The sequence below is a fragment of the Syngnathoides biaculeatus genome, chromosome 13 (assembly GCF_019802595.1).
Source record: "Syngnathoides biaculeatus isolate LvHL_M chromosome 13, ASM1980259v1, whole genome shotgun sequence".
NCBI classification, from domain to species: Eukaryota; Metazoa; Chordata; class Actinopteri; order Syngnathiformes; family Syngnathidae; genus Syngnathoides; species Syngnathoides biaculeatus.
Window position 1 is genome coordinate 329,244 of NC_084652.1, and position 24,157 is coordinate 353,400.

Here is a 24,157-nt window from a genome sequence, read left to right on the forward strand (position 1 = left end):
CGGATAAAAAGCTCAAGTCCGGCCGGCCAGGGAACGCAGACGCGGACTTTTAAGCTCGTTTTGTTCCAGCAGCACTTGAGAGGAGTCATGGTCAGCAGGTACCAGCAAATATTTGAAACGGGTTGAAGGCGACGGCAAGACTGCAAATCTTATTTCATTACATTAATGTAATTTCATTTGACAGGATGACATCTGAATTAACGGAATTGCTCATTTACCTTTTAGTGAAGTGCTTTTAATTTGCATTTCTCATAAATTTGTGAATTTTATTTCAAGTCAAAAGTTTTTAACTTGACTATTTTTGCGACAAAATTGGTTTTAATAGGTTTGTTGTTTAATTTGATTACAAGTAAAGATATTGCAATTAAGAGAGTAATTTTATCTACTTACATATTGAGGAATTCATCTATCCATCCGTTTTCTTAGCCGCTTATCCTCACGAGGGTCGCAGGGAGTTCTGGAGCCTCTCCCAGCTGTCAACGGACATGAGGCAGGGTACACCCTGAACTGGTCACCAGCCAATCGCAGGGCACATAGAGACAAACAGCTGCACTCACAATCACACCTTGGGGCAATTTGGAGTGTCCAGTTGATGTTGCATTTTTTTGGGGGGATGTGGCAGGAAACCGGAGTGCCCGGAGAAAACCCACACGGGCACGGGGATAACATGTAAACTCCACACAGGCGGGGTCGGGATCGAACCCGGGTCCTCAGAACTGTGAGGCCAATGCTTTCACCAGCTGAGCTACCGTGCCACATTGAGGAATTCAATTGTTATTAATTTAATGGATTTAATTATGCTTAATCTCGTTTGCTCTCCTTTAAAGTAATGTAATTGATTTCAATTGTAGTCATTCTGATCTGTTATAATTTGTTTTGAGTTCTGATATGATATGATTTAATTGTGCCTAATTTATTGCTTAAATTTAATTTCATTTATTTGTATTTGACTTTTGAAAAATAATTGTAAAAATGCTATTAATTATGATTTCACTTGATGACAAATGTTTTTCATCCCATTTCTACTTCCAGTTTGTGGAACTGTAACTGGTCGCATTTCAAGAGCTTTTCATAGCCCGAAGGTTATTAAGAGTGCAATTTTTGATTTTGCCCGGGCAAACAGATTCGAACACCCGGCCGGCGGCTACAAGAAGATCTTCGAGACCTGCGAGGAGCTGGCCGAGCCTCTTCCCGCCACCGTCATAGGTTCCGTTCCAGATCTTTGGCTCCGTTAAATCCCACCGCTTGGGCCGCTCCCAAAGTAAAATTGTGTGATCCCCCCCCCAGGCAGGATTCCATCCTTCCTGCGGGGAAGTCTTCTGCGTTTGGGTCCGGGTCTCTTCGAGGTGGGCGACGAGCCCTTCTACCACCTCTTCGACGGACAGGCGCTCATCCACAAGTTCGACTTCAAGAACGGACAAGTCACCTACTTCCGCAAGTAAAAAGCCGCAGGAGACTCGGCTAAATCCAAAGACACTTTGTTGTCAAAAGAATCTGTTGTGGGTGGCTCATTTCAATTTACAATCACCCCCCCCCCGCCCCCAATTTAAATTGAGAGGAAGTTGAATTCATCTCTGATCAAATGTCATCATCATCCAGTCAAAAATTTACAAACTGTTCAGGCAGGCTGTTCAGGTCAAATGACGTGACATGCTAAGAAAGCGTAACCGAATTGGCGAGCTGTTGGGCTCTGACCTGAAGTAACCCTGCCCTCTTAACACTGAATTTAGACAGTGAATTTCAGACAGTGAATTGTAGCCAGCTGAATCTCATCTATCCAGCCATTATCTTAGCCACTTATCCTCACAAGGATCGCGGGGAGTGCTGGAGGCTATCCCAGCTGTCAACAGGCAGGAGGGGGGTTACACCCTGAACTGGTCGCTACCCAATCGCAGGCCACATGGAGACAACCAACCAATCACACCTAGGGGCAATTTAGAGTGTCCAATTAATGTTGCATATTTTTGGGATGTGGGAGGAAACCGGAATGCCCGGAGAAAACCCACGCAGGCACGTGGAGAACATGCAAACTCCACACGGGCGGGGCTGGGATCGAACCCGGGTCCCCAGAACTGTGAGGCCGACGCTTTACCAGCTGTTGCCCCATGCTGCCACGATGTGAATTTTACAACATAAAATTTTTAGTGGCATTTTTAATTCAAATCATATTTACTTCCATAGTAAGTAAATTGAATGTTTTTTTTAATAATATTATTATTATTTTACATTCTCATTGGAACAGAGTTGGAAAAAGTGCGTTTGCTTGAAAGGAAAGTTGTAAATTGCATGAAATTAGTTCAGTATTTGGGGGGGAGTATAAAAAAAAAAATATTTCTCTGAAGAACAAAAAGTTGTTTATTAGAAAAAAGACAATATTGTAAAATTAAAAACAATTTCACAAAAACATAATTAAATTTGACTTTTAGGCATACCTCAAATTACAATGAATTAAAGTTCTTAAATGAGGAAAAAAAAGTCAGATATTTTTGAATTTCCTTTTTTAAATAAGTCAAATACTACAGTTCCTTAACAATATTAAGGTTGCTGTTTAAGTTAAACATAAATCCATTCAATCATTAACAACTGTTTGTTTTTAAAGATTTATGTTGAAATGTTAATTAGCTTTTAAAAAAAAAAAACAATGATTTTTTTTTAACGTTCCTATCGTCAAACATTGTTCATGTTCAAACTGAAATTTTTTTCGGTGGATTAATGATGCTAAATCGACATTTTCAGGGAAAAAAAAAAAGCCCCTCATTTGTGGTGGAACACTCGGCCTCCGACGCCACCAAATTTGACTGTTGCTGACGATTGTTGCACTTGGCGTAAAACTTTTCAGTACCACCGCCTTAGAAGATCCTTTTCATGTATCCTGGTGTTTTCGGGTAACTTTTGGTGGAACGTTGGAAGTCGCGTTTCGCCATTTACGGGAAAAGTCGTCACCGAGGCCTTCCGCGTTTACAGATTCGTCAAAACGGACGCCTACGTGCGGGCCATCACGGAGAAGCGTGTGGTGATCACCGAATTCGGCACGTTCGCTTATCCCGACCCCTGCAAGAACATCTTCTCGAGGTGCGTGGACGACAGTCCGCCGCTTTCTCCTTCCGTCTTCAAAAGTGCTGAATCCGGACCCAACCCGCGTGTGTAGGTTTTTCTCCTACTTCAAGGGCGTGGAGGTGACGGACAACTGCCTGGTCAACGTCTACCCGGTGGGCGAGGACTTTTACGCCGTCACCGAAACCAACTACATCACCAAAGTGGACCCCGACACTCTGGACACGCTGAAGAAGGTTTGCGGCGGGGGGCGAGCGGAAAAACCAGGCGGCACCTCTCGGTCCAAATTAAAAAACCGCCCCGTTTCTTTTGGCCCACAGGTGGACATGTGCAACTACATCAACATCAACGGCGTGACGGCCCACCCCCACATCGAGAGGGACGGCACCGTCTACAACATCGGGAACTGCATGGGCAAAGGAGCCACGCTGGCCTACAACATCGTCAGGATTCCACCCACCCAGAAAGGTTTGCGACTGTGGACCGCGAAGGCCGAGTAAACGACATGAGCCGAGACGTCATGTGACATCGCGTGCTGTCTTCCTGGACGGGTACACGAAAATCAGCAAAATATCCAAATACGGTAAAGCCTCGGTTCTCGAACGTCCCCGTTTTCAAACAAAAATTTCAAGATTTTTTTTTTGCTACTGTTTTCAAACAAAAATCGGTACCCGGAAATAACATATTGCGCGCGGCCAGACCAGCTGACCCGTGACGTCCTTTGTTGTAAATTCCCACACGGCAAGCAGTTGACCCACGACGCGTTTTGTTATACTCAATTCGAACGCCCCCCGAAAAAAACCCGGAAATAACATTAACGCGCGCGGCGCAACCAGCGCACTTTTGTTATTCTGTATAACGCAGCCTCTGTACACAGACGTGTCCCGGTAGTGACTTGTTGTTTTTCTTCCTATCGAGGACTACCTACCGTATTAACCCCCAATCATGGCTCCAAAGAAGGCAAGTTGCTTGTTTAAAGTTTTTCTGCAATTTTGTTAATAAAAAAAAAAAGTTTACAAGGCCAGGGGCAATGCACTCCCAGCCTAGCGTACTCGCCTACTAAAGCATACGTTTTAAGAAAACAATAAATATATTTCTTGAATTATTTTATTATATAAAGTATTTAAACTATACATGTATGTTGTATGTATGTATTATGGAGTTTATTATCAGGAAAAGCTAAAAAAAAAAAAACTGCTTTAAAAAGCCAATTTGTTTTTAGGCTTGGAACGCATTATTTCTTTTTCCATTCATTGTAATGGGAAACATCGATTCGGTTTTCGAACAAATCACTTCTCGGACCGTTTTCTGGAACGGATCGTGGTCGAGAACCGAGGCGTCGCTGTACTCGACACATCAAACACACGACCATTTTGAAGGCATTCCGATGCTGAAAATAAGATCACAAAAAGTGGCAACCGAAAGCGTAGCTTATATGGAACGTTCTGGAAAAGCAGCTCCCCAAAGCCAGTTTTACTAAGTTATGTGCTATTTGGTTAACGTTCAGGAATATATTAATCTTGGGGGGGGGGAAATATTTTGTGGGGAGAAAAAATGGAAATGCATAATTTGGGAGGGGGAAAAAAGCAAATTTTTGAGAAAAAGTGAGATGTATTTTCAAGATTTTTTTTGAGGATTAAAAAAAGGCATATTTACGAAAGAAGCATTAAACGCAAGGAAATTTGAAAAATAAATTTTGCGGAAAAACCCATTCTTTAGAATATAGACATTTTTGGAGAAAATGTTGATTTACTGAAAAAATATTTCAGTAAAAATGCTGTACAGTATGTTTTTCAGAAAAAAATGCATTTTCAAGAATAAAAGTGGTATAGATTTAAAAATGGGCAATCTCTCAGCTCCACAGTCAAATCTTAATCATACGTCAAAAATCAATTTTTCATCACGACTAGATATTGCCATTTAACCCAAACGATGTTTCTTGGAGTATGGATTTACCATCTCTTGAAAAAAAATGTAAATAAGAAAAATCTGTGAAACATAATTAAACAAAAAAGACTAAGACTGCTAGAAAAAGACTAGATTTGTCACCAGCAAAATGATCTAACAAAATGATCAATGATAACCAGCAAACTTTTTTTCAGTTACTTTGCTTTGACTTAAAGGTTAAACTCCAAATGCTAGCGCGGTGCTAACACTAGCATGGCGCTGATTTAAAAAAAAAAAACAAAAAAATGTAAGTCACTGAGACATGTCAGTAACACAGCAACAGCTTACTAGCACAGTGCTAACGCTAGCGCAACACAAACATGGCCGGTAAAAGTCACTTCCTCGGCACATATATTCCAATCTCACTCTTATCTTCTCTGCTCAAGTGCCCCCTTTGTGGCCGTTAGAAAAAAATGCACAAATTAGCCGCATCACCGCATAAACTGCAGGGTTGAAAGCGTGTGGGGAAAAAAGTCGCGACTTGTAGGCCGGAAATTACGGTAATTTTCTCCATGTCACGAAGTCTGACATCCTCGCTACGCTTGCCGTCCGTCTCAGACAAGTCGGACCCCATCGAGAAGTCCAGGGTGGTGGTGCAGTTCCCCAGCGCCGAGAGGTTCAAGCCCGCCTACGTGCACAGCTTCGGCATGTCGGACAACTACTTCGTCTTCGTGGAGACGCCGGTGAAGATCAACCTGCTCAAGTTCTTGAGCGCCTGGAGCATCCGAGGATCCAACTACATGGACTGCTTCGAGTCCAACGAGAGCCAAGGGGTGAGCGGAGCAATGCGCGGTGGGGAGACGCCAAAATTTCCATCCATTCATCCATTTTCTGAGCCGCTTATCCTCAAAAGGGTTGCCAGCTGTTATCGGGCAGGAGGCTGGGTACGTCTTGCCAGCCAATCGCAGGGCACATGGAGACAACCAACCAATCGCACGCACAATCACACCTACGGGCAATTTAGAGTGTCCAATTAATGTTGCATGCTTTTGGGACGTGGGTGGAAACCGCAGTTCCCGGAGAAAACCCACGCAGGTACAGGGAGAACATGCAAACTCCACACAGGCGGGGCCGGGATTCGAACCCCGGTCCTCGATCAAACCACTTGTTACACCGCCCTCCGAAGTTGAACACTATAAAATGTTCAACAACTTGGGACTTCAGCCAAACATTTATTGAGAAATATCCCTAACAAGTGAGTGGAAAAATGGGAGTATTTGGCATTTTCATATGAAGGAAAAAAATGTCAGATTTTCTGTGTCAAGTATTAATATTAACTATTAATGTTGAGGGGAAAAATTACAGTATTATGAGGAAAACATTTTAAATTTTCATGACAAAATATTTCCTTATTCAGATTTGCATATCAGTGGAAAAGAAGTCATGATTTTCCTTTTTTTTTTTTTTTAGGAAAAAGGTTTTGGATTATGAAAAGAAAATTCAGATTTTTGTAATTTTGGATTATGAAAAGAAAATTCAGATTTTTGCAATTTTGGATTATGAAAAGAAAATTCAGATATTTGCAATTTTTTTTATTTTAAGGAAAATTCATAGTATTGTGTTGAAAAAAAAAAGTCAAGATTTTCCATGACAAGTTACTGGAGTAATTTATAAATATTGTGTGAATAAATGTCAGATTTTTCCATCTACCCATCCATTTTCTTTGCCGCTTATCCTCACAAGGGTCGCGGGGCGTGCTGGAGCCTATCCCAGCTGTCAACGGGCAGGAGGCGGGGTAGACCCTGAACTGGTTGCCAGCCAATCACAGGGCACATAGAGACCAACAGCCACACTCACAATCACACCTATGGGCAATTTAGAGTGTCCGATTAATGTTACGTTTTTGGGACGTGGGAGGAAACCGGAGTGCCCGGAGAAAACCCACGCAGATTTTTGTGTGTCAAAACTAAAGCTAGCACGATATCATTATCTGAAATGTGAATACCGTTGACTACGTTCCACCCGCTGCAGAAGCGTCGGACGACTTGACGCGCAGGTGAGGCGACGCTAACGCCGTGATGCCGTTTTGCTCGGCAGACGTTGTTCCACATCGCCAGAAAGAACCCGGGGGAGTACATCGACCACAAGTTCAAAGGGGCGGCCATCGGGATGTTCCACCACATCAACACGTACGAGGAGAACGGCTTCGTCGTGTTCGACCTGTGCGCGTGGAAGGGGTGAGTCGCCCCAACGCCGCCTTTGGTTTTGACGCCGTCGTTGTCATCCTTCACCCGTGTCCCGTCTGCGGCGCCCGTCAGGTTCGAATTCGTGTACAACTACCTGTGGTTGGCCAACTTGAGGGCCAACTGGGAGGAGGTGAAGCAGGCGGCCATGATAGCGCCCCAGCCGGAGGTCCGCAGATACGTCATCCCCTTGGACGTCCACAAGGTCAAGCGCGCTTTCCTATCTAGAATAGAGTTCTGGAAAACCCGGCTCCGCTTCCACCTTTGGCGGTAGCATCAGGGTCGTCACACATCTGCGCCAATTCCAGAACGCCCAGACTGCGGTGTCAAGTTCAACCCTTGACACTCACCTCCCGGCTTGGTTCTGAATTAAAGGCGAACACGGATCTTCCATTTACAGTTTTTGCTGCAGTTTTGCTAGCTTTGTGTAAAAAAGCTACAATTTGCCGTTTTCTTACTTCCGGCAAATTCTAGCTTTTTTTTTTTTTTTTTTTTTTTTTTTACACAAAGCTAGATAAACTGCAGCTGCTTCTTCTTCTTCAGAAGAAGAAAAAAGCTACAATTTGCAGTTTCTAGCTATTTTTATTTTTTTTTTTACACAAAGCTAGCAAAACTCCATCTTCTTCTTCTTCTGCTAAGGTAGAATTTGCCGTTTTCTTATTTCTGGCAAATTCAAGCTTTTTTTTTTTTTTTTACACAAAGCTAGCTAAACTGCAGCTTCTTCTTCTGAAGAAGAAGAAAAAAAGCTTGAATTTGCAGTTTCTAGCTTTTTTTTTTTTTTACACAAAGCTAGCAAAACTGCAGCTTCTTCTTCTTCTTCTGCTAAGGTAGAATTTGCCGTTTTCTTACTTCTGGCAAATTCAAGCTTTTTTTTTTTACACAAAGCTAGCTAAACTGCAGCTTCTTCCTCAGAAGAAGAAGAAGAAGCTGCAGTTTTGCCAGCTTTGTGTAAAAAAAAAAAAAAAAAGCTACAATTTGCCGTTTTCTTCCTTCCGTGGTTGTATCAGAGTCACAAAGGATGTGGGACTCCCGGAAAGTCAACACGGGCGTGAAGTTTAACACCCGACGTTCACTTCGCCCATCCGGTTGCGTCGAAAGCAATTGTAGCTGCTCGAAAAGTATTGCGATCAGATTGGCTGAGTGAGCTCTCGTACACGCGACGCAGGAGGAGCAAGGCAAGAACTTGGTGAGCTTGCCGTACACCACCGCCACGGCGGTCATGCACGCCGACGGGACCATCTGGCTGGAGCCCGAGGTGCTCTTCGCTGGACCTCGCCAGGGTAAAAACGCCAACGCAGCCAAGCGCGTCATTCATCTTCACACACGTTAGGGATGTACCAAAAATGAGAGAAACCGCTCAAAAGGTCATAAAGATGTCGTCAATATGGTAAAACAAACAAACAACCCCCCCACACGCCCCTCCCGACTTCCTTTTAAAAATCAGGACTTTATTTAACTGACTTCCAAATTTCGGACAGGAGTGGACCGGCAAATGTTTGTGTTTAAGGCCCGTATTTTTTTATATACATACATTTTTTTTAACATCCTTACAATAATAATAATAACGTGCATATATTTTTTTTTAACTAGAATAATAGATTTTCATTTTTGTGTTGTTACAAATAGTATTGTAATTATGCAACCAAGTCAAATAATTTTAACGATATCAACAGGATTATTTAACTTAGTTATACATTTTATTATATACAATAAATCAGTTGTAAATGTTCATTTTAACAATTCACTCATTTATTTATTAATGAAAATTATGTTTAACCAATTTTATTAAATATAAGGCATGTATGTAATGTTAAATATGGGTTTATATATTTTTTTTAAAAAAAAAAGGTAAAACATGAAAAAAGCAATTGAAGACAATTTTAGGGGAAAAGAAAAATCATTAAAATGAAAGTACAATGTTTTTATCCAGGTGGCACGGTGCGTCAGCTGGTAGAGTGTTGGCCTCACAGTTCTGAGAACCCGGGTTCGATCCCAGCCACGCCTGTGCGGAGTTTGGATGTTCTCCCCGTGCCTGTGTGGGTTTCCTCCCGCATCCCAAAAACATGCAACATTAATTGGACACAATTAAATTGCCCCTTGGTGCGATTGTGGGTGTGGCTGATTGTCTCGACGTGCCCTGCGATTGGCTGGTGACCAGTTCAGGGTGTACCCTGCCTCATGTCCGTTGACAGCTGGGATAGGTTCCAGCACTCTGCGCGACCCTCGTGAGGATAAGCGGCAAAGAAAATGGATGAATGGACGTTTTTATCCATTCATCCATCTTCCGTTCTGCTTATCCTCACTATGGTCGTGGGCATGCTGGAGCCGATAATGTTTTCACGTTTTTTTTAATTTTACTTGTATGAATTCACATCAGGCAATCGACAACAGATTCCAACGTGCAATTCTGACAAAAAGATAGTTTTGATCATGTCAAGGCGCGGCAGAAAAAATGTAAATTTGTGCATAATAATTAATACACGGTGCATTTTGACGTGTTCGCAGCATTTGAGTTCCCGCAGATCAACTATGAAAAGTACGGAGGGAAAAACTACACGTACGCCTACGGCCTGGGTCTCAACCACTTCATACCGGACCGGGTACGTACTGGACCACACTGTCAAAACTCCCGCGCACGTAGGCCGCTTTTGGGTTCACTCGAGCTACCGTCTTGCAGATCTGCAAGTTGAACGTGAAGACCAAGGAGACCTGGATCTGGCAAGAGCCGGACTCGTACCCTTCGGAGCCCCTCTTTGTGCAGACCCCCGACGGTGTTGATGAGGACGACGGTACGTACGCTCACGATTGTTTGTGACGCCTCACTGTTCTGTGGTTCCGGGTTCGAATCCGGGCTTTGTTGTTTGTTTGTGACGTGTTAGCATGAGGAGGATTTATCCGCATCTGAAGAAGAAATAGCAGTATCGGTTGATCAAGAAGACGGAGGAAAAATTCCATACAGATTTGAACCTGTGGCTGTAAATAATGTTAAATATTCGGATGGATCTTCGGGGGGAATGACGCGGAGTCTTCGCGTCATTCCACCTAAATAACCATCCAAATATTCAACATTATTTACAGCCAGAGGTTCAAATCTGGACGAAGTATTCCTCTGTCTTCCCGATCAACTGATTTTTTTCATCAGATGAGGATAAATCAAGAGAAATCAGCGCTGGTCATAACGGTGTCCCATGTAATCGAGCGTTTGGAACGACACGTAACACGTCACATCTGCGCACGTAGGTCATGTGACTCGCGAAAATGGCGGCGCACTTGAAAATTCGTAATTGTCTATAAAAATCTTCTCAAAACACTATTAAATGAGAGATGATTTAACATCACATTATCAAGATAGAGTACATGATCTATTGTTATCCCAAACCACCGGAATTTTATCTTTAAGTTACATAAATTTCACGGCCAGGCGTGCTGCTGACCATCGTGGTGGCCCCCGGCTCCCAGAGACCAGGCTACCTCCTCATCCTCAACGCCAAGGACCTGTCCGAGATCGCCCGGGCTGAGGTGGAGTGCACCATCCCCGTCACTTTCCACGGCATGTACAAGCCGTGACGGCGGACACGTTGGGGCTCTTTCAAAATAAATGCTCTCTCTTGAAGATAAATGTGTGCTTTTCATTTGGGGAGAACGTTTGCGCTAGTGGGATTTGCTTCCCGTCGAATCGGACACACTTGAGCCCAATGACTCGGTAAGACGACATTGTTGGGATGTTTGCCGAGATTAAATATGTCATCAGAGAAAATCTGAATTAAAGACGGATTTATTATGCAACTCTGATTTCCAAAGTAAAAGCTGCCCTGTGCTGCAGAGCAGAAAATCCGATTAAGTGTGTCAAAAGAAACCAGAATGTTGTAATCAAACAACAAAGGTTTAAATCTCAGTGGCTTTTTTCGGAGGGTTTATGAATAAACATTTTTTTTTTTTTAAACAACTCTGATGCTGTTAGAAAAGTCTTTGTGACAATATAAAAAAATATTATTGTTGGAAAATATAACAATCTTAAAATGGAGAACTGTAAAATAAAAATATTTGGATTATAAAATACAAATATTGCAGATTTATTTTATTTCTGTCATAAATGTTTTGATTTGAGACATAAAACGTAAAATTAATAAATTAAAAATATAAACATCTAATAAAAAATATAGGTATTTTAAATAGAAAAAAAATGGGGACAAAAAGAAAAAGTGAACAGAAAATCAAACATTAAATCTAAATGCTGTTTTGTCATTAAAAACACTTTCTGATTCAGCTCTGACAATAATTTCATTTGAAATGTCCATGAAGTAGAGCTTTCTTTGGTTTAAAAATTATTAGAGGGCATATTGAGGACATGAATCATACCAAGGAAGGTCTTTCCAAATTTATTGTATTTTTTTTTCCTTTACACACAAGGGCTGGTTTGCTCTTGTTCCGAGAAACAAACTTAATAATAAAACGGGATTACAGGAAACACCGTGTTTTGACTGGTTACAACACTGAAAAAGGAAAAAAAAAAAAAAAGTGATATAAAAACTATACTTGTAACGCACACGATTTGGGTTCGGACAGAGGTTTGCGCAGTGAGGCATTCGTGTGTCTAAACTACCGTTAATGCAACCCCCCCCCCCCCCCAAAAAAAAAAAATAAAATTATGGGAAAAAAAAAAAACAACCAGCTGTAACTAAAACATGATTGCATGAAAAATACTTTTTACTATTAGCAGTTGTGCTCGCACTCACCGTCTGAATCCCCAGTCGTGATTCGCGTTGACAGAAACAAATGACTCGCGAATCACAATCGAATCATTACTCCTTTAAGCATCACGGAATGAAGAGATCGTTGCCCAACAAATGAAACATTTTTACTTCATTTGAAAACTATCAATGCGCCCTGGTTAAGGTTCGCAGATTTCGGCGACAACTGATAAGATTGCGGTTGGCGTTTATCCCTCCCCAAAAATTGGAAATGGCTTACTTTAACAAGGATCCCTCATGGCGCCCGTGGTCTATGATACGCTGCTGTCTGTGCTATATGCCTAATCCATGTTGACTGGCAACATCTGCTTCGACTAAAACTGCTGTCAGAAGCCTCCTAGCTGCCAGCTAGCAGTAGCTGAGTTGCTCTCATCAACGGACAGGTTTCCCAATTACGCCATCTTGTGTGTCATAGAGTTCAAAGAACACAGGTGATAGGTGAAACGTTAAGTTTTTTTCTTTCGTTACTTTATCCGATTGGTTTAAGGGTGGTGGTGACACACAAGATGGCGTATTTGGAAACCTACCCATTGCCACAATGTGTTGATTTGACTCTTGGAAACCTTTATCCAATTCCTCTGCCGCGGTCCCGGTCGCCCATGAGCAATCGCGAAGCTCCTCCCGACTACCAGATGCCCCGATCCGCGGAAAAGAGTACGTGATCGGGTAAAACTGTGGCATGTATGCCATGCTCAGTAAGTCAAAATAGCGGCGTTAAGTACACAGCGTTGCAATTCTTGTCAGAATAAAATATGTACTCTGAAATGCAAAAATTATGATGCAAGATTCTTTTTTTTTTTTTTCCCCAAGCGCACCCGCGAGTGAATCCGAATCATTGCTTGTTCGTTCATAAGTCTAGTCACCGGTGACTGACAGGACGAGAGCAAATGTCACACAAAAGCAGGGCCGACGGGAAAAGTAACAATGTGTTGATAGTGCAAGGTTATTATAAGGTCTACATATATTAATGATACAATGTTTTTACATACTGTTCTAAAGTGCAAATCCGCGGATCGGATGAAAAGTGCGCGCAAGCTTCGCGATCCGCCTGAGCCCTTTTTCACTGGCTGACCTCCTGCTGCTGTACGTGCCATTTTCAAAATTCCTCTTATTTTACAACAAACAGCATTTTATATATCTCCTAAATATGTTCCAATCCATCCTTTCATTTTTGTAACGGGGGCGGGGGGTGTTCATTTACTCAACAGGGGAATTAAAATAAAAACAAGTTTACGTGGAGTTTGGACGAGAAAATACGATGACGACTGTGGGAAAATAATCAAGGCAGCGCAAACATTGTACAGCGTTTACCGGAACACTTTAGTCTTTGTCTCGACATAATGCAAAAATCATCTTTCATTAAAACTTGTTTACACTCAAATTCATCTGAAGGACAGTTTTTGGTCGGTGCTGCTGTTTTGGTTCGCGTTCAGAGTACAAATGCACAGTTAACTCGTCGACGTCTGTCCGTGCACGCTCGTGATGGCAGTTTCGACCCGTTTATTTCCCTCATGGAATTAATGATGATAAACAACACGATATGTAAGCGATCCCTTGCTATATTGCGATTCACCTATGACGGATTCACTGCATTACGAATTTTCTTTTTTTCAGACGTGCTTCATCGGCATTGTAGGCAGCGCCAAGCATCGTCGGGCTTGGTGCTGCTTCCAAGAACTCCTTGCTCTGGTCTTTTAAACGGTTGTAAAAAATTATTTACTTGAATTTGCTCCATATTGTTGGCCCAACCAACATGTTCCATATTGTTGAGTGTGTATGCATTTGCTTTACTGTACATTGGGCTAGGCTCTTATTTTAGTAATTGTGAACTTCTCGCTGTGGCTTGTGTGTTAACCAGTAATATGCCGTTCATTTTCACAATATTATTATGCAACCTATTAGGTGACCAAATGTTTGATTTGAAACTGCTCAACAACGCTTCTTTTTCTCCAACATAAAAAAAATCCCATTTGTTCTCATGTCAATCATTGCTGCCACAATACAGTCAATTAGCCACAAACGCTAAATGAACCAAATATTTGCAGTTGAGTCACTGCACTACAGGAAGTCCTCGGTTTAAGACGGTCTCGACCTGAGACGTTTCGACTTTCCAGCGCCCGTCCCCCGTCCGTCTGTCTGTCTTTTCCATAGCACCAGGAGTATCTTCGCATCTCTCGCCCTCCTTTTTCGACATTATGGCCCCAAAGAAGAAAGCTGTGTCTTTTAGCAATGCTTCTGCAGCCAAAAGAAAATCCATGACCGTGGAAACGAAGCTCAAGATCATGAAAAGATTGGAGAAAGGAGAGACACCAACAGCACCGAGGCTTCAGTCGGTCGACCGTGGTGACAATTATTAAAGACGAAGCACATATTTTAGAGCATGTGAAGGGTTCCGTTCCTTTGTCGGATACAATGATCACAATCTTTGATACTTGTCGAGATGGAGATGATTGAGGACCAGGTTCTTTCGCCGTAGCCAAGCACAACCTCATCTTCGTCTTCTCCATCCACCTCTTAGCAGTAATGCTAAGTACATCATCTTGTTTTTCATACAAACTATTTTGATGTAAATTCATCCTCCTGTATATATTGATCAACCCCTCCCAAAAGAATCTGTCATAAGTGAACCGCGGTATAGTGCGGGATTACTGTAGTGAGTATGTATGAAGTGAGTCAGGGGGCTTCACATAAAAGAAGTTACATACAGTTTTTCCATTCCAACTTAAAACATTCATAGTGGCTCTTGCCAATGACACACATGCACAATACTCCCCCCCTCCCAAAAAATATCTATATATCAAGTATAGCATATTGCATCAAGATATTAGGCAATTGCTAATAAAGTGTGAGCTCTGGTGATACGCTTTAAGATTCTGGGCGAATAATTTAAGTGTGAGGTGACCACTGAGACCGGCTCGAGTGGACAAACGAACACAAACGGATAAACGCACGCGCATCTCCGCGACAAAGTCGACTGAAAACGTTGTTAGCGACACACGGGAGATGTGCGGACATCTTTTTCAAAGTGCAAGACGACAACCAACCTTTTTTTTTGTTTTTGTCGATGTTTTTTTTAAGCTAAACTCACGGGCGGTCACGTGTAAGGCGAGCTCGACGGGGGGGGAAGCGGGAGGGCGTCAGTTGGTCTCGTAGGTGGAGAGGAGGGCGGCGTCGACGGGCTCCATGCAGGACGGGCACGTGAAGGACCTCATGAGCCAGTCGTCGATGCAGTCCGTGTGGTAGATGTGCATGCAAGGCAGGAACCGCACCGGGTCGCCGTACACAAAGTCCAGCATGCAGATCACACACCTGCCATAAAAAAGGACAAAATAATGTCATTCAAATAGAATATAATAGTATTTTATATTCCTCAAATCTGTCATTTTTATGAGCTGATTGATCATTGAAATCCTTTTTTCAGTACGTTATAGACCTGCTAAAAGAACACAAGCAACCACCCTTGCATGTGATAATATTAATAAGTCATAACTGGCAATACTTACTCTCGGATCTTCTTCTCTGAGTCATCTTGGCCGCCGTCGTACACGCCCTTGGGCAGGTGCTGGATCAGCCCGATGCGCTGGGCGATGCGGATCTGTTCCTCTTCGGTCAGCTGGGTGGCCAGACGGGCCTGACTGGGTGTGGGATGGTACGTGGGCACGTGGGCCTGCTCCTGTTGGCGCACAGAGACGGCAAACGTTTTTCGTAACTCTTTTTTTTTTTTTGTCTTTTGGTCTGCCACGACAAAGCGGTCCAACGAGTCAAGCTTATGTTTACACAAGCGTTGACATTCTTGAAAATCCAGTCACGTGTTGAAAGTGTGATTGCAAACAAATGTTCAGTTGACTGCAAAATGCTTGAGGGATATTTAAGTACTATACTATCTATTCTGGTCTGCTTGACGTCACTGTTAAAGCGTTTTTACGTCCCAGCAGAACAAAAATGGTTTGTTACTTAATGATTCAAGACCTAGTTGGTGTTTTGTTAGTCACCTCGCTCACCTGGTAAGGCGGAGGTGGTTCCAGGTCTGGATCCGTCCCGTCCCCGACGCTCACCCTATCCGAATGGGACTCATGAAGCAGAGAGATGTCATCTGACGTTGGCGACTTCAGACAGTTACCCATTTTTCTTTTTGTTTAAAAAAAAAAAACACCTTTTGTTTAGTGCTAAAAAAAAAAATAAAGGCAAACTCTGACGTCCACGATGGCTGTCTTGTTGTTCTTATGGTGATGTCACACACATTGAACAAGAATCTTCACTGTAAAGACGGCATGTTTGATTCAACTTTTGTTTTTTTTCTTAAGCGAAGCCGCCTCAGTTTCAGCTCATGTTTACATCCAAGCTCCGCCTCGAATAATAATAATAAAATAAAAAAAACAAAACAAAACAAAGAACTCCTGCTAACAGCTAGGCAGCCAGATTCGTCCGGCGACTGGGCGACTTCCTCATTTCCTCGCTCTTAGGGAATGTTGTACCAAAAAAAATATATACATATATCCACGATAAAAGCGATGCCCACAGTTGAACTAAGCCGTCTGGAGCTCCGACCAAGGCGACATTTTCGTATTTTATCGTCCACGAGCAACATTTAAACAGTTTTCAAGCTATCCCGACTTGCTAGCCCCTTCGCTGACATGTTGAGTGTCGTTTGATTATGACGTCATTCAGTAACTCTTTGAGCCCATTGGCTCGTTTCATTGCATCCAAAACAACATCAAAGTATCGCCCCTCCCCCTTTTTTGCACACAAAAATGGAAATGAGTGATGCGTCAGTTTATGCCCAAAAAAAGGCACAAATCCGCATTTAGAAATGTAGATTGTTTTGCAGCATTCTCATGAGCTACGGTTTGTTTATCGTGACTCGTCAATGGCAGTCAGAAACTGTTTTTGAAGCACATTGGACATTACTGAATATTTACCCCGTTACAGCTCAATCATAAACTTTTAACTTGACTTAGGACAATCGTTTGTCTCAGCGCAACATATATAAAAATGAACGTTTTGAACGAGTTGTTCAGTTGAGCAGAGTTCAATAAATGCAAACTCAATAACTGTGGCGTTGGGACACATTTATTTGTATATACAGGTATTATACATTTACAAATGTTTTTTTTTTCAAGTTATTTCTTCAGGAACTCATAAAACAATTTTTTAGAGGTGGGGGGGACATGATTCTTACAGATTTGGGTTTGTGTATGCAATTTGAACAGACACATCTTTAGCGACCCTTCAAAATAAAGCTTGTAAAGCCTTTCCATCCTTTTTACGATTTATGTATTTTATCCTAAATGGTACCAAAAAAAAGCCTCTGTACATTATTAGTAAATAGAGTAGTAGGGATGTGTCTCTACAATCACTATCTCCACTGGTTTCTATTTTGAATATTCACAAAGTAAAAAAAAAAAACTAAACAAAAACAAATCAATACAAAGTGTCGATGGGGTTCCTGATCGATTACATTGATCCCATCTGTAAAGGGCGTCTGTCGACTGGGAATACAAACAGGAATGATACAGAACGGTTTTAAAGGTTAATTTAGCTGGCTGAAATAACAAATAAGAGTTTTCTATGATTCTACAAGGCGCATTCTTATCTCACAAGTTATGAAATAGATGAAAAGGAAAAAAAAAAACGACACCCCCCATGCAGATCCATTCATAGTGTATAAAAGAAATAATCCAGCAATATTGTTGCTTGGTGATCCATATCTGGAAAAGTGTCAGCTCCTTTGTGTGGGTGCTGCAATAGTCACAATGTATTTACAGCAAAGTCGTTGATAGGAAAATGTAGTTACATATTCACACTAAACTTAAACACTGCAATGAGCAACACTAAATCATCTAATGGCGTCATTTGAGTCATTGTACAGTACCGTGGAAAAGTCGTAGGTTGCCTTCAGGTTTCCCGTTTCAAAATGCTAAGATGACTATATTGCATAAGAACGATGTTAATAGATTGAGCGTAGACCTCCAGCAAAGCCAATAAAAATGAAAAACCAAAAGAAAAAAAATCTGTTGACCGTTTTAGGCCACTTTCTGATCTGTGGAGCACGGCAAACAGACGGAAGGTGCCGTTACGATTCTCGGAGGTGGACCACTCCACTGACGCTTTAAAACGTGTAGCAAACTGTAGCCGGACCTTCATCCAGAACCTCATCAAAATCTTAAAGGTCTTTCCGAGGCGTGATGGGATAACCTTGCTGCTGTGTGAAATGAGGCCATTGCGCTATTTAAGACTGTAATTTTAAGCAGGGCACACACACATAACTACTGTACATCCGGGCCGACAATTGTAAATGTTAAACGTGTTTACTATTTATGAACATAAATCGTATTTGTTTACCCCACTTTACTATCATTTCATCGTGTGGCTGTTTCCAGTGAACAATCGTCTATTATCAAGTAGAAGGCAGGAAGTAGACCTTTGTTTTCTTTTTAAATAGCAATTGTTTGACGTGAATCGGCAAGGACAGTTTCGGAAAGAAGTTTTTCTTTGTTGCTGTCAGCTTGCGTTTCAAAACGACGGCAGCAAAAAGTCGCTGCGTCTTTGTCCCTAGCACCGGTCATCCTCCTCGGTGTCGCTGAGCGGGTCGTTGCCCGCCACCGAGGCCGTCTGCGCCAGACGCTTGCGAAAGTGCCCGTTGGGGACCTGCCAGCCAGTCCGCAAGCGCGGGCGGGCGGAGGTGACGGTGTTCGAGCGTCCCAGGCTGCAGGCCACGGCCGCCTCGAAGGTCAACGTCTCCAGGGGGCCGGTGGGGTCGGGGCTGTGGTCCTCCTCCTGCGAGGCCAGGAAGGGCTCGGAGGGATAGCGGCGCAGCGGCGAAGGGTGCCGGCCCGCGTCGCCCCCTCCGTCCTCGACGGCGGCCTCCTGGTCCCGCTCGGTTGCCTCCGTCACGTCGTCCTCGCCGCAGGAGGGGTCGGTGCGACACACCAGCGGCGAGTAGGAGATGTGAGGACGAGAGCGCGTGGGGGTTTGCGATGAGGGTCGTCGGACACTGGGGGTGCTGGACTCCGACGTGGAGGGCACGGGACTGTCTGAGCTGTTACCCTGAAGGACGGTTCGAACAACAATCATTCAGTCATTCATGCTGTGGTGAGGAAGGGCTTGAATGCATTGCAGCCACTGATCTTGAAAAAAAAAAAAAAAAAGACTGGATAGCGCATAAACATCAAGCGGTATGTCGATTGATTGAAGCCAGTTGGCCGCCATCTTGATACTCCCAAAACGCGTGGAGCATATGATTTATAGGTTGGGTTTTTACCCAAAGTTTGGCATGGAGACTTAAAACTGGTCGTGTGAGCTTGACATTTTTTCAGTTCTGGTAACATGAAGGATTTTAATTTGACTTGGTAAGCCAAAAAAGGCGAAGTGCAAAGGAAAGACATATAACACCGAAACTACCAGGAAACCTCGCATATTACCTAGGACCCGATTTCCGCGACATGTTAACATGTATAATTTAGTTATACAAATACGCTGTGAAGCACCATGATAATAACATAGCAAAAAACTAAGCATTTTTTGTCATAAAAACGTTGAATTTTAAGTCAATCAGTTTGATATATTTTTGAAAATAAGGACTCGCAATGGAAAAATAAATGCGGAACACATTGTTCATTTGTTGTCTCTGCGACGTCCTATTTCACACAGAAAATTTATACTTGTTTCCTCGCATTTGAAAATCAAATTCAATTTGCAGAGTTCTGTATTATGAAATTCATCAAACATTTAACAGAAAATGTGTTTTCTTGCTCATCCATTTAATATTTACATCGCTTTTTCGTGAAAAACCGTCGCCCTATAAAGGTGAAGCGGAGAGTGAACAGTGGACAACAACAACCGTAAACAAAACTTTAAGTGAATTAAGCTCATTATAAAATGAAAAAAAACTTTACAAACAAACCTTAACAGTGTCAAAGTAAATCTTTCGAACTTACCTGTAGAATGTTTTCTCCTAGCCACGAAACTGGCGATTAGATGCTGCACAGGTCGGCATGGTTGTTTTGGGAGTATCAAGATGGCGGATGGTTGGTGACCAATGAGCCATCCAGTCTTTTTTTTTTTTTTCTTTAGATCAGTGATTGGGGTCCACTCAATGGTCAATAAAAAGCTCACCATTGCCTGACTAAAAATGGATCAATTTGTGAATCAACTTGACCTCTTACTATCTGAAAATTACCAACTGTCCCAATTTTTTCTCCCCTGGTTATGAACAAGATTATTTATTTTGTACCTGTTTGTCTCGGCGGCATGTCCTTTCCACGCTGGAGGAACGCGACGGCTGCAAGCTGCGCTCCTCCGAGTTGCAGCGCGACGCGTCCGGCGAGAGAAGGTGGCAACGCTCCTTGGACCGGCCTCGGTCCCGCTCGCCGTGCTGCCAGTGCTCCGACCGAGACACTGGCCGGAGAGACGGAAATGACGACGATCGTTACTTCCTCCTCATGCCGGCAACGTCACAATGTGCGGCCGCACACGATGCGCATGCCAGAATGACAAACCGCGGAGCCCTTGTACGAAAAATATGGCAGACGACAGATGGAGGACAAAGCCGTTTGCTGGCTGACCTGCTGCCTTGTAGCTCTTGTGACGGGGTCGATAAAAGCGCCCGGGACTTTTCTCTTCCGGCCAGAGACCGTTGACCTGTTGGTCTGACGCAGAAGAGGCGGAACGCTTCAGTGATCCACCGGCGGCCTCCGTCTGGATCATAACAAAAACAAACGAAAAATACATAAAAAAACACATACACTACATACAGATTACTACAGTTGGGAGCTTTTTGAAAATCTGCATGCATGTTTCGCCTCTGGGTTCATGCACCTTTTTTGATATTAAAATGAAGCAATTTAGTTATACAGTATCATTATTAAAAATGATATTATTCATACTCTGTCACAGTACAATAAGCAGATCAATTTTTGTCATTACAAAATATACATCTTACTTACTTTAATTACACTACATCTCAATTCAATTAAACTTGTTGAAAATTTGTTTTTATCACAATAAATCATAATTCACCCACCGAGTGGTTTTGTTTTCAATACATATTAAAAAAGTACCTTTTTATCACAGCAAAACACAATTGCATTATGCTATAAATAGTGATTTTAGAAGAAGCAAAGGAAGGGGAAAAAATGAAAGGAAAATATAATTTTTTTTACGCCAATATGGTTTGTGTTACAGTTCCATCTAACCCACAAAACTATTACTGTAATTTCCGCCCGATGACCCACAACTCTTTTTCACACTCTTTCAAACCTGCGATTTATGCGGTGATGCGGCAAATTTGTGCATTTTTTTCTAACGGCCGCAAGGGGGGCACTCGAACGGAAAAGGTAAGAGTGAGACTGAATATATGTGCCGAGGAAGTGACTTTTACCGGTTCGACCCAGTTAGCGCTGTGCTAGCTTGTTACTGCCGTGTCGCAGTGATTTTTACCAGTATGTTTTTTTTTTTTAACCGGCGGTGCTAGCGTTAGCGCACGTGGCGCTAGCACTCAACTCTCTGTATACCGTCTTTCTTTGAAAATATCTCATGTTTCAATGTTGGGTTCATTGTGGGCACATGCGGCGTATGTATGTACCAAATGGCATTTCCTTTACAAATGTACTGGGTGAGGCTCATAACCAGGTGCACTCTGTAGGCCGGGAATTACGGGTCATCAGGTGGCAATTTAAAAAAAAAAAAAAACTGGAATCATCTTGTCCACTTTTAGGATATTTTCCAGCATTTCTTTTCGCTTACAGATCTGGTAAAAAAGAACATTTTTGATGAAGATATACAGTACACGATAAGCACAATAGTACTTTATCACAATATATATTATTAAGAAATATAATGCAGTTCAGTACCCACAAAGAAAATATACTGTCGCAACTTTTCAGACCTGTAAGACATTTAGAAATTTCCAAAGCGTCCAAGCATTCGTAGGAACCATGCAGTCCCCCCCTCCTGACTTTCGGAGAACATTGACCCACATCCACCTCTCGGATGATTACCGGTAAGCCTTCATCAGAATGCCAACGGATCAAAGTAAAAAAAAAAACAACTTGTTGGAGTGGCCCATAAGGACACAAAAAAAAAAAAAAAAAAGTATGTCAATGTCACCCATGCAGGCGCTGGGGAAAGTCCAGCACACATGGGAGACCGTATCATGCAGGGAAGTGTGTACCTGCCACTCTACAGCCAGGCGCGGCACGGAGGAGGCCCGCACGCACAGGCCCCTCCCTAGCGGAATCCCCCAACGGCACTCGCCCACCTGGGTGAGCAAAGACAGAGGAGGAGGACCGCCTCGATCATCTAGCGCGCCACTATCAGCGGCGAGGACAGACGCGTCACAGGGAAAGATGGCGTCCGTATTTCAGCCGTCATGCTCGGGTGCGCACACACACACACAAATGGACATCTCCATGTCGACAGCGACCGACAAGCGCCTCTCATCTGCAACCCACTAAACCGGACACTTGCGGAGACGACAAAAACATGAACGACAGACTCGCTTTTCTCCCACGACAGTAGAAGACTCGACAAGAAATTGTCTACCGTGGCGTGAGAAAGTAGTTTGGAATCAGTGCAGCCAGTGACAAGGAATTGCAAGTGCGGAATGCTTTCTTCAATGGAAACTACGGTTGAGGGACAAACGGATTGGGACACATTGAAAGTAAAAATGGAAGAAAATATGGAGTGCCACCAACAGATTTTCTCTTTTGGGAAGACTTTCTACAAAATGACAACTGAAATGTGTCCTTGGGATGTTGTCCAGGTACAGTGGAACCTCCAGAGTGGAAATACAGTCTGTTCAAGCTTGCTGGTCGACATTACTTATCTATATAAATGTGTTATGAATAGTAATGCTTGGTAAATTCTACTCTGGGATGATTGTCCTCACATCAAATGATCCAAATGCGGGGTCGCTATCAATGTTTGGCCCCCAAAATATTGCGAATGGTCAGTCAGAGTAAAGTTGTCGTCCAAAACTTGTTTACAGTACATGCCGCCTATTAACGCAACTGACAGGTAAAAAGAACAACTAGAATAGTTTGAAAAAGGACATTCTGGGCATTTTCAATCTGAATGATCTTCCAAACCAGATAAAAGGACACCTATGATTATTTTTTTAAAATGATGAATATGAACCTTTAAATGCCCTGCGATTGGCTGACAACCAGTTCAGGGTGCACCCCGCCCCCTTCCTGTTGACAGCTGGGATAGGCTCCAGCACTCCCGCGACACTCGTGAGCATAAGCAGCTAACAAAATGGATGAACCTTTAAAATAAGTAATCTTAAAATCCTGCGCTGAAAATTTCCAATACAAGTCAAGACTGCTTTAGAATCAGTACGTTGTAAGATGTTTTTATGAGAGACAAGCTAAAATCAGGGCGGCATGATGGATTAGCTGGAAAGTGTTGGCCCGCCTGTGTCAGTTTTCTCCGGGCACTCCGGTTTCCTCCTACATCCCAAACACATGCAACATTTAATTGGACACTCTCAATTGCCCCGAGGTGTGATTGTGAGTGCGACTGTTTGTCTCTATGTGCCCTGCGATTGGCCGCCTCCTGCCCGTTGACAGCACCCAGCACTACCCGCGACCTTTGTGAGGATAAGTGGCCATGAAAATGGATGGATAGAAGTTAAAATTACTTGGTAAGATTTTGCATTTTTCACTGTAGATTCTCCCTGAGCTGAAGTTGCAGGACAATAACATTTTGAGCGTCTTCTGAAGCGTATTTGCCCCCCCCCCCCCCCAAATGGGTTGAAGTTTAACTTTGGAGGTTCCACTGCAGTGTAAGTGAAAAAACTCGTGCAGTCATCACCACACGTAGTGCACAGCGTGAACATTTCTCCTTTTGCTTACCGGGTTCTGTTGCTGACCAGCATCCGTGTCTGAGTTCATGGACTGCAGAAATAGCTCCTGTGGCGAGATGGGACTCAAGGCCACAAAACCCCCTCGTGTCCTGCATGGGGAATGGGCATAGGAAAAAAAAAGAAGATTAAAAACTCGTAAAAACATGCATAGATGTCCAATAGACATAGGAAGAAACTGACAGGGCGGAGCCAGCGCTGTGGGCCATCATGGGCAGAGGCTGCGCGTTGGACAGAATGTCCTCGGGGAGGGTGGACGCATCCAGACGCTTGAAGATCAGGTTGCTCTTCTAAATGCAAAAAAAAAAAAAAACAACAAGCAAATACAAAGTGTTGAACTTTGAAAAAACTTTGTACAA

At 42.9% G+C, this 24,157-nt stretch overlaps 3 protein-coding genes across 3 annotated transcripts in view; 1 reads left to right on the top strand and 2 right to left on the bottom strand.

Moving 5' to 3' along the window:
- Nucleotides 1-87: 87 nt before the first annotated feature.
- Nucleotides 88-11,095, top strand: rpe65a (retinoid isomerohydrolase RPE65 a). Its single transcript, XM_061839558.1, has 13 exons — nt 88-98; nt 1,124-1,206; nt 1,288-1,438; nt 2,965-3,072; nt 3,149-3,290; nt 3,375-3,522; nt 5,560-5,774; nt 7,039-7,178; nt 7,260-7,389; nt 8,350-8,464; nt 9,690-9,784; nt 9,862-9,973; nt 10,606-11,095. Exons 1-13 carry the CDS (start codon nt 88-90, stop codon nt 10,749-10,751), a joined length of 1,596 nt encoding a protein of 531 aa, XP_061695542.1. The 3' UTR covers nt 10,752-11,095.
- A 452-nt stretch (nt 11,096-11,547) lies between these two features.
- Nucleotides 11,548-16,588, bottom strand: LOC133510420 (RING finger protein 11-like). The gene is made up of 3 exons (XM_061838296.1): nt 15,937-16,588; nt 15,439-15,608; nt 11,548-15,244 (listed from the first exon to the last, which is right to left on the bottom strand). The coding sequence occupies exons 1-3, from the start codon at nt 16,057-16,059 to the stop codon at nt 15,073-15,075; spliced, it is 465 nt and encodes a 154-aa protein (XP_061694280.1). The 5' UTR covers nt 16,060-16,588; the 3' UTR covers nt 11,548-15,072.
- A 408-nt stretch (nt 16,589-16,996) lies between these two features.
- LOC133510419 (voltage-dependent R-type calcium channel subunit alpha-1E-like) overlaps nt 16,997-24,157 on the bottom strand; it is a 62,402-nt gene continuing 55,241 nt past the window's right edge. The window contains exons 43-47 of the mRNA XM_061838295.1: nt 23,982-24,088; nt 23,791-23,890; nt 20,500-20,632; nt 20,169-20,332; nt 16,997-18,982 (exon numbers count right to left, since the gene is read on the bottom strand). Coding sequence (XP_061694279.1) covers nt 18,488-18,982; nt 20,169-20,332; nt 20,500-20,632; nt 23,791-23,890; nt 23,982-24,088 — 999 coding nt within the window. The 3' untranslated portion in view covers nt 16,997-18,487. The remainder of the gene's footprint in view (nt 18,983-20,168; nt 20,333-20,499; nt 20,633-23,790; nt 23,891-23,981; nt 24,089-24,157) is intronic.

Coding starts and splice junctions, on each gene's coding strand:
- rpe65a (XM_061839558.1), top strand. Junction 1,207..1,287: donor TCTTCCCGCCACCGTCATAG/GTTCCGTTCCAG, acceptor TCCCCCCCCCAG/GCAGGATTCCATCCTTCCTG. Junction 9,785..9,861: donor ACCACTTCATACCGGACCGG/GTACGTACTGGA, acceptor ACCGTCTTGCAG/ATCTGCAAGTTGAACGTGAA.
- LOC133510420 (XM_061838296.1), bottom strand. CDS start 16,059: ATGGGTAACTGTCTGAAGTCGCCAACGTCAGATGACATCTCTCTGCTT. Junction 15,609..15,936: donor AACCACCTCCGCCTTACCAG/GTGAGCGAGGTG, acceptor GTGCGCCAACAG/GAGCAGGCCCACGTGCCCAC. Junction 15,245..15,438: donor TCAGAGAAGAAGATCCGAGA/GTAAGTATTGCC, acceptor TTTTTATGGCAG/GTGTGTGATCTGCATGCTGG.